The following is a 10,203-nucleotide window of genomic DNA, read 5'->3' on the forward strand; positions in this document are numbered from 1 at the left end:
CTGGAAATTTGGAGGTTCAGGGACCCAGAGGTGCCTGAGAAGAAAGGCCTGGCAGTCTGCTTCCAAAACATCAGCCCTCGAAAACCCCACGAAACACAGTCCTACTCAAACATGTAGTCACCATGACTGGGAGTAGTCCCAGCGGCACCTGGTGGTGGTGGGTGAAAAGTCTTTTGCTAGGTATGAAGGATATGAAAAGGAAAATTAAAGTCTTGACTGCAGTCACAAGAAACTGACATTTAAACACGTAATTATGAGTTAGATAAAGTTTACAATTAAATTTTTTTTTTTAAACCTTACATTCTGTTTTTCTACTAGACCATAAACTCCTTAAGGAACTTAGGCTTTGTGTGTTCTAGGTACTTTCCACAGAGGATGGTATATATTATAAATGTATTGAAGGTGAGAATCAGGTAACTTATTATGAAAGTCATACTTATATGAAGTAAAGCTCAAAAAAACTTTAAAAGTTTTCTGTAAATAAAAGCTACTATATGTAGCCATCAGCTAAGGTTGTATATGTTGTTGTTGTTATGTGCTGTCGAGTCGGCCCCGACTCACAGCGACCCCTCCTTGGGTTTCCGAGGCAGTATCACTACGGAAGTAGGATTGCCCAACCTTCCTTCCGAGGAGTGGCTGGTGGGTTTGAACCGCCAGCCTTCTGGTTAGCAGTCAAGTGCCTTAGGCACTATGCTCCCAGAGCTCCTAGGCACTATGCTATAAGTATATGTATTTTAGGAGTCCTTGAGTGGTGTAAATAGTTAAGCCCTTGACTACTGATCAGAAGATTGCTAGTTCAAGCCCACCCAGAGGTACCTTGGAAGACAGACCTGGCATTCTGCTTCCGAAAGTCACAGCCTTGAAACCCTGTGATGCACGTCTACTCTGCACACATGGGGTCGTCATAAGTCAGAATCGACTTGGTAGCAACCACCACCAACAAACATATGTAATGGTACAGCATTTTTCTCTTACTCTTTCTTCAGGGCAATTGATAATCAAGTTACTATGAGTCTGCTAAACTGTGAAAACAGCTGTGGGTCCAGCCAGCCTGACAGTGACTGCTGCGCTGCGATGGCCAGCTCCTGTAGCACAGCAGCGAAAGACGACAGTGTGAGTGGAGCCACCAGCACAGGGAACCTCTCCAGCTCCTTCATGGAGGAGATCCAGGGGTACGACGTGGAGTTTGACCCACCCCTGGAAAGCAAGTATGAATGCCCCATCTGCTTGATGGCTTTACGGGAAGCAGTGCAAACACCATGTGGCCATAGGTTCTGCAAAGCCTGCATCATCAAATCAATAAGGTACATGATCATAAGAAGGAACCGTGCCCTATAACAAACTAAATCGGAGAATATTAATCAGTAAATAGATCTTCTTGAATCAGTTCCATTGTAGACTAGTGTTTTAGTTTCTATTCTTTAAGAAAATAAAAAATAAACATGCCTTAAATGATGGTGCTACTAGAATATGATAATCTCTGTCATAGAGCTAAAGCTGACTGCGTGACCAGTTATTCTGATTTGTAACCACATTGATCTCTTGTCACCATCATTTATTACCCACTCCTCACCAACATGGTTAGGTTCTAAGGGCCAGGTCTTATGGTAAACCGGCATTATACAAGAGTCAGCCTATGTCCCATGTTCACCACCACGTAACCCACACCCCTACATGCTCCCCACCTGTTGGGTGTGCCCAGCACATCTCAGGATACAAATGGTGTGGCAGCTACCCCCTTCCCCACCGCTGCAGAGCCTGCAGGGTGTGTGATGGTGGTGGCCAGGTGCTGCCTGTTGCCATTGCTTCCCAGTGCCTGCCTGGGCAGGGACCCCACTTGTTCTCTGCCCGCCACCTCCCACTCTCCACCCCGGACAGGGACCCTGCTCATCCTCCATTAGCCTCAGATCCATAGCCCATATGGTTCCCTTTCCTTACCCCATCCCCCCTCCAACCTTCCTGGTACCTTCAGGCCCTTATCCAGCCTCCTCCTGCCTGCCCATGACCTCATGTCGTCCTGCCATTGCCCTGCACCCTCCATGGCCAGACCACGATGTCATGGACACACAGAAGAAGGTCACTATCCCTCAGGTAGCACCGTCGTCACAAGAGCCTCCTGTATATTGTTCAGGGTGGTCCATGGAGGGCAACCTGGGGGCCCATGTGGGGCCCAGACCATCAGAGGCACCACCTGAGAATCTTTTCAAAATTGTAAATGCAAAATGTCAGATGACGAGATAATCAATATAGCAGTAAAATAACCAGTATTGTTTTTTAGAAATCTTTGATGGCTCTATCATCTTAATATATAAAATCTGACCCCTTCTCACTACCTTCCCTGCTACCACCCTCTCTTGAACCACCTCAGCTCTCACCTGGATTATGGAACAAGTCTTCTCACAGGTTTCCTGCTTCTACTCTTGCCTTCCTCCACTCTGTTCACAATACAGCAGCAGCCAGAGTGAACCTAGCAAAATAAATAAGGTCATGTCACCTCTGCTGAAAGCATTGCAGTGGGTTGTGTGAGAATAAAAGCCAAAGTCCTTATAGGGCCCTGCATGAGTGGCCCCTAATTAGTTTTGTGACCTCCTCTCAACTCTGTTCATTCCTTGATCATGCCAACTGTGTGCCTGTCTTGGGGCCTTGGCTTGAGCTTTCACTCTGCTTGGAATACTCTGAGGAGCTCTGGTGGTGCTATGGTTAAAACATTGGGCGGGTCACCAAAAGGTCAGTGGTTTGAACCCACTGGTTACTTCACAGGAGAAAGACGAGGAGTCTTCTTCCATAAAGATTTACAGCCTTGGAAGCCCTACAGCGGAACAGTTCTGCTCTGTCCTGGAGGATCACTATGAGTTGGAATCGACTCAGTGGCAGTAGATTTGGTTTTTTGGTTTGAATACTCTTGCCATGACTAACTGGTTTGCTATCTTAACTCCCTCAAGTGTGGCCCAGACCTCACCTTCTCCCTGACTACCCTATTCATACTACAGCATATCTCTACTCCCCACACTCCTGATCCCGGTTACAAACTCTGCTTTTCTTTCTTCCTTAACACTTTTCACTTTTTAAAACACTAGGTAATTTGTGTGTGTGTTGTCTGCTTGGTACGTTGGAAGAAAAGCTCTGGAGAGCAGGGGTTTAGGTGTTTGATTCCTTAGTATTTCCCAAGCACCAAGAACAATGACCCACACATAGTAGATGCTCAGTAAATCAGTAGCTTTAGCTGAATGAAGGAACATGGGATTTCTTTAAATGGTTCACATTCATCTTCTAAAGAAGAGATACATTTTACTATAATTCAGGGGTAGAAAGGAGTATTTTCAGCTGACTAAGAAGTTCAGTACAGGACAAAAGGGAAAGAAGGGGAGATTTTATATTCCTTAATAAGCATCTGATCATACTGATGAGAGCACTCTTGAGTAGGTTAAGTCCATCTCAGGCTGTTCGTCAGTCTCCCCTTAGTAAGTTTTTATCTGTAAACTTTTTGTGTATTAACTTTTCTATAAAATGAATTTGTTGTTATTGTTATGTGCCGTCAAGTCGGCCCCGACTCATAGCGACCCCTCCTTGGGTTTCCGAGGCGGTATCTCTACGGAAGTAGATTGCCCAGCCTTCCTTCTGAAGAGTGGCTGGTGGGTATGAACCTCCAGCCTTCTGGTTAGCAGTCAAGTGCCTTAGGCACTATGCTACCAGAGCGCCTATAAAATGAATTTAGGGTAGTTATATCCATGCTTGGAACGTGGCATGATTTAAATTATAAGGGAGAATATCTCTTGTTTCAGTTAAAGTGAAAACTGTTACCCATGGTGAATTGGAGCGTTTTTACCTGTTCAGGTGGGATTTCTCAGCACTGTTAACATTGGTTACTTTTTTATTGTAAGAGAATGTCCTATACATATGTGTGGGATGTGTAAGTAGCAATGTCTCTGACCTCTGCCCAGTAGCACCACTATTCCCCCTGACCAAGAGCCCCCCATCATGACAACCAAAAATGTCTCCAGACATTGCCAGATGTCCTTTGGGCAAAGTTGTCCCTGGTTAAGGATGCTGCTTTTAGGGCACACAAACAAGCAGTGTTGCCACTCAGCTTTTTTTTGTTCATGATTTTTATCATTTATTTATTTATGTTGTATTTAGGTCAAAATGATACCATATCATGGATGTTTGGTCTTCCTGTCACTAGACATGTACTTGTCACCCGTGCCCAGGAAGATAGCTGATCTTCAGCACTTTTCTAGTTGTAAGATATTCATGAGAATAGTAGGACAATGGTCTGAAAAGGAAGTAAAACTCACAAAAGGAAGTCAAGGGCTTTTTTTCTGTCTCCCTCCGGGTTAGAAATGACCACTAGCTTCAGCTCTAAGGTTCTTATGGGAGCTGCCATGGGACTTCTAGGTTATGGCCATTAAGGAGTCACAGTTCTTTCCAGCCAATCCCTTTTTGTTCTATAGTGATACTACTGCTATGGATAATGGCTTCAGCTTATTTTGTAAGGCTCTTCTTATTTTCTCTTAGACTTGTATCACTTAGGTTTTGGGGACACATTTCCATAAATTTGTTTATGGCTTTCTATTCTTTTCAGAAAGTACTTGCTATTTGACAGTTTAAGAACATTATGCAGTCTGAGAGCAGCCCCATAAAGACTGACTGTATCTTTCACCTTTCCTAATTATAAAGAACTCTGGTGGTACAGTGCCTAGGGCATTTGACCGCTGACCAGAAGGTTGGCAGTTCAAACCCACCAGCCACTCCGGGGAAGAAAGATGAGGCAGTCTGCTTCCATAAAGATTTATAGCTTTGGAAACTATGGGGCAGTTCTCTGTCCTATAGGATCACTATGAGTCAGAATCGACTCAATGGCAGTGGGTTTGCTTTTAGTTTGTTTCCTAATTACAAGCCATTTGAGGGCAGAGCCCATTTTTTTCAGTTACCTTTTTACCTACCCCAGCAGCTAGAACTATTGGCTTACACATGGGGGTGCTCAGTAAAGAGTGAATGATTGATTACTGCTCCTATCACCTATCTGACAGCCCACATTTGGTGACTCCAGATTCAGACATCTCAATAAGGGAAAGAGGGATTACAGACACCTAAGCTGCTTCTAGGTGATTTTTCCCATATGAGATGGAATAAACCCCTGGGAGGCAGGACACAGAGGCCCTCTGACTCCCTCTGACAGAGCACATTGGACGTGCAAATACAGGGAACCTCTTTTGTTGTCCGTGAGTCAGAGTGTTGGAATGACGGTTTCAGAGTAAACCTTATCTTCATAACTGGTTAAAATTTTTACTTAATGACCAAGCAGTCTACGATAGACATGTTATAAATGTTTCGAACAGGGTGTATAGTTCCATCTCACAAGTTTATTATATGCTGTTGGCATAATAGATGCCAACAAGACTGACAAAATTCCCATCTTTAACTTTGATTTAAGGGGCACAGTGCTGGCTTACGGTAGAACTCTCACCTTCCGTGTGGGAGACCTGGGTTGGATCCCTGGCCAGGGCACCGCGTGCAGAGCCACCACGTCTGTCAGTGGAGCCTTCCATGTGGCTGTGAGGCTGAATGGTTCTCAGCAGGGCTTCCAGACTAAGCTGGACCAGGAGGAAAGGCCTGGGGATCTGCTTCTGAAGATCAGCCCGTGGGGACTCCAGGGATGGCAGCAGTCCAATCTGAAACGGGCCCTGGGGACGGCACAGTACCAGGCAGCGTGTTGAGTCGGGTCCAGCTGCACAGCAGCTAGCAACAGCAACGCCACTTCATTTTATGCCCATCACAATACTACCTTATTCATTTTTTTTCTTTTGTTTTCGTTGGAATCTGGTTTACAGTCTAAAAATCCCTAACTTTTTGTTTCCAATAACCAATATAGTGCTGATTATACTCATTTCTTTTATGGACATTTTATTTTGGTGATATTCATCAATTTAATGTATTAAATTATTCTACTTGTAAATAAACAAAACCAGACCTACTGCCATTGAGTCAGTTATGACTCACAGTGATCCTTTAGGACAAAGTAGAACTGCCCCATCGAGTTTCCAAAGCTATAAATCTTTATAGAAGCAGACTGCCTCAGCCTTCTTCTGCAGAGCAGCTGATGGGTTCTAACCGCTGACCTTTTGGTGAGCAGCTGAATGCCTTAATCACTGTATCACCAGAGTTCCTATATTCTTCGACTGGAAATAATAAATGGAGGATGTATACATGAACTGAAGTTGTGTTTTTTAACATAAATGTTCTCTTAAAACTGCTGACTGTTTATACACTATTTGTTTCTTTAGGGATGCAGGTCACAAATGTCCAGTCGACAATGAAATACTGCTGGAAAATCAACTATTTCCTGATAATTTTGCAAAACGAGAGATTCTTTCTCTGACAGTGAAGTGTCCAAATGCAGGTTGTTTACACAAGATGGAGCTGAGGCATCTCGAGGTATTAGCTGTTTTCTTGCAGCACCACATATGGAAGGCAATTCCTAGAGCCCAGGGACTTTGCTATGACTGTCTGTGTATTGATAGTGCCTGATTGTACCTAGTACCTGGGGGGGCACAGAACAGTTAAGCATTTGACTGCCACCTGAAAGGTTGGTGATTTAATCCACCTAGAGGTACCTTGGAGGAAAGGCCTGTCTGCCTACTTCTAAAAGATGGTGGCCTTCAAAGCCCTAGGGGGCAGTTCTGCTCTGCACATGCAGGGTTGCCATGAGTCAGAATTGACTTGAGGGCATCTAGCAACAGCAGCATATAATAATTGATTAATATTTGCTCACTAAGTGAGTACTGACCCTTTGATGATTGAGTATAAATATGAGCAGAAACCAAGGAGAAATTCCTTCTCTCATCTACTTTGACTTTGGCCCAGTAATAATAAAAACAAGATCAGTATTGTACAAGTTTTTAGAGTGAGCATATCTTCAGTAAAACTGAAGAGTATTTTAAATACAAGTGCCACATTTTAATCCTATAAATTCATTTTTAAATAAGCAACAATGCCCATCAGCCATTATCTCAGTAGCCTCATTATCTTTTTTCTCTGTTTTCTAAATTGTGTATTTTATTGTTAATTACTTGCTGTCATCCTATAGCTTGAGATTACTGGAAACAATCCGATAATAAAATAGTTTGCTTTTAAATTCAGTAAATCAATTCTTGACTTGGTGAATGTCAACCAGGAATTAAATATTGCTAATAGAGCTTTGGTGGTGCAGTGCCTAAGGCACTTGACTGCTGACCAGAAGCCTGGCAGTTCAAAGCCATCAGCTACTCCTCAAAAGGAAGACTGGGCAATCTACTTCCGTAGTGATACTGCCTCAGAAACCCAAGGAGGGTTCCCTATGAGTTGGATCTGACTCGACGGCAGTGAGTTTGTTTTTGTTTTTGTTTTATTAATGTTCTACTTGAAGAGAAATGTTTAGGACACATTTGCAACTGTCCTCTTAACTCTTATGGAGGAAAGGCCCTTTTGGCACGTTACTAAATTGATAATCAGGTAATGTGGCTTCTTTCCAACACATTCTTCCTAATTGAATACGTGAACTCAATTGAGAATTCATGTATTTGTTGCACAGAGCAATTCACAATATGAAGGTCTTTATAAATTCTTTTCAAGTAGGTTCAATAGCTAATTCTTTAAAAGAGAATATTCTTAAAAGACGTTATGTTTAGGAAACGTCTTCAAGATTGGCAAAAACTGATTATTTTTTTCTTTATTATAGGATCACCAAGCACATTGTGAGTTTGCCCTTAGGGACTGTCCCCAATGCCAACGTCCCTTCCAAAAATGCACACTTAAAGGTCACATTCTCAAGGAATGTCCAAGGAGACAGGTTTCTTGTGTGAACTGTGCTATGTTAATGGCATATGAAGATAAAGAGGCAAGTACTACCTTGGATTTGTTAATTCCAATACTTTTCAGATTTTTCTTTTAAAGAAGTATTTGAAGGGATTAAGTATATGGAGGCTGTTACTCCAACTCTGAGACAACATTATCGATTTTAAGAAAATTGATTGTTAAGAAAGAAAATTTAATAAGCCACGTTATTAAATCCGTGTAGGTTGTATATTTAGAATCATGGTCATATGACCAACTGCTCCTGGAGATGTGCAGGTAACAGAAGCTCCCAGGAAAACATGCTGTTCTGCTTTGTGATGTGCAACTTTAATGACCAGTCTTGGATTGGAGACAAAAAGTAGGCTAATTACTGTGTAAGACTTAGAGAACTATTTTGAAAAAGAAAATAGGTTGTTAAAAGTCTTAACAGAGCATAAAATAAACCCTACAGAGTATGTTCACTTTGTGACAACTCATTGAGCCATATGCTTATAATGTATGCATGTCTCTGTTTGTGTGTTATACTTCAGTTAAAATGTTTATTTTTAAAGAAGAAACTTCATGGAACCTAACAGCATCATTATGATAGTAGATTTTCCCCATTCAGATATGAGATGAACAGAGGTTAGGTAATTTTATATTAGTGCTGGGCTTCACTTGGCTGGCACTAAGATCCTAGCCCCTGAGTCCCCAGCCTACGTCCTCTTTACCAAAATAACTTACATCTAAGTTATTTTCAGTATAACCACTGCTTAGATACTTATAAATTTTATATTGCTGTATTTCCCTACTTTCGTATGAAATCAAATTTCTTACACTCATTAACTTCATGAGATACTGAAAAAAGGAGGCAGCTGACTTGCTCAAGATGTAAAGAAGTCTGAGTCATAATTAAAGCAAATTGGTGTGGCCTTCATCAGCCTCAGTAAGTGAGATAAACTTAACTTCAAGAGCTAATTATTTTCAGCATATCCACTAAACTGAAGTCATTGTGGTCTCAAAAACCTGGGGCGGATGAGAAGCTGGGCTCCAAAGCCTCACACCCTAATAATGGTTTTGTTCTTCAGCCCTACTGACAAGAGTTCTAATTAAATCGTCAGGCTGCTGCTAGGAATGTTTGGAACAGGAGTGCTTTTGGAGAATTACAGTATTGGCAAACAGTGTCCAGACTAGTCACAGATGCTCTGCCTCTTCTGGAAAGGAAGTGACTTGAAAGATCCCGTTGCACACTGTGGGATTCTTTCAAAGAGCTAGAGGCTGGGTGAATCTTCGTTACTACACTGGCAGAGGAAACGAGCCTGTCTTTAGTATTCTCACATTTTTGCTTTATACAAATCAATGTCCTTAATTAACTTATAGTGAAAAACTTCTACTTTTTTATAGAAGGTGGTCATTTTTACATTTTCAGATTTTCTCATACTCTTCCTTTATTTCCCTAATAAAATTTAGATCCATGACCAGAACTGTCCTTTGGCAAATGTCATCTGTGAATACTGCAATACCATGCTTATCAGAGAACAGGTATGATGATTCTTTTTCAAAATTAATACTTCCATAAATAGCTTAAAGAAGTGAATTCATTTTTTTTTTAATTGAAAATGTAAGTTAATAAGGTAAAGTGAATACAGATTGAAAAAGTTAGAAGTCTGTTGAAATTTTTTTATATAAATTAATAGAATTAAAAAATACTTTCAGAAAGAACAAAAGTCAATCCTTTTTAAGAACTTAAAATTCCTAAGTTATTAACTATCAATCTCCGTGTTTATGTATATTCATGTAAGTTCCACCTGAAGAAGGTAATTTTAAAATAACCATAATAATTTGAGACCACAACTCTGGGCAGAGCTTCTGGCAAGATGGCGGGTTAGGCAGAAAGACTACACAGACCCTCTTCAACAAAGAAAAGGGAAACCAATTAACACAGACAGAGAAGATAATCCTGGACCCCTGAGCCTTGAAGAGAAGGATATAGAAGTGGACTAAACCCCAACTAGCAGAAGAATTTGCGTGAAAATACCTAAAAAGGAGACATACGGAGCTGCGGTCTGGCAGAGGTGGTGAGCGATCCTGATGGCACAGACAGCTTGCAGATTCCCGAGGGGTGATAGGGCTTAAGAATTAACCTAAAAATCACCCTGCTAGCCAGCGACCACATGGAGGACTGTGCACGGTGGCTGGGGAACAAACGGAGAAGGTGAAGAGAAAGGTGGGCTGAGCTGTGAACTTTTGCCATTCCGGAGGGTGCCGCCATCTTGTAGGTTTAAAAAGCAGCTTGACTATTTTGGATATTTAAAGAGACAGTGCTCTCGCAGATTCCTGGGGTGGTAGGACTTAAGAATTAACCTAAAAATCACCCTGCTAGCCAGGGAC

General features: G+C 41.8%; 1 protein-coding gene across 1 annotated transcript in view; it reads left to right on the forward strand.

Annotated features, from left to right (window-relative positions):
• Positions 1-1,008: 1,008 nt before the first annotated feature.
• The window catches only part of TRAF6 (TNF receptor associated factor 6), a 17,983-nt gene continuing 8,788 nt past the window's right edge, over positions 1,009-10,203 (forward strand). Inside the window, exons 1-4 of the mRNA XM_007943248.1 lie at positions 1,009-1,304; positions 6,285-6,435; positions 7,718-7,876; positions 9,283-9,354. Of these exons, the coding sequence (XP_007941439.1) occupies positions 1,009-1,304; positions 6,285-6,435; positions 7,718-7,876; positions 9,283-9,354 (678 nt within the window). The remainder of the gene's footprint in view (positions 1,305-6,284; positions 6,436-7,717; positions 7,877-9,282; positions 9,355-10,203) is intronic.

The sequence above is a fragment of the Orycteropus afer genome, unplaced genomic scaffold (assembly GCF_000298275.1).
Source record: "Orycteropus afer afer isolate SDZICR_OR568_19922 unplaced genomic scaffold, OryAfe1.0 scaffold00103, whole genome shotgun sequence".
NCBI lineage: Eukaryota > Metazoa > Chordata > Mammalia > Tubulidentata > Orycteropodidae > Orycteropus > Orycteropus afer.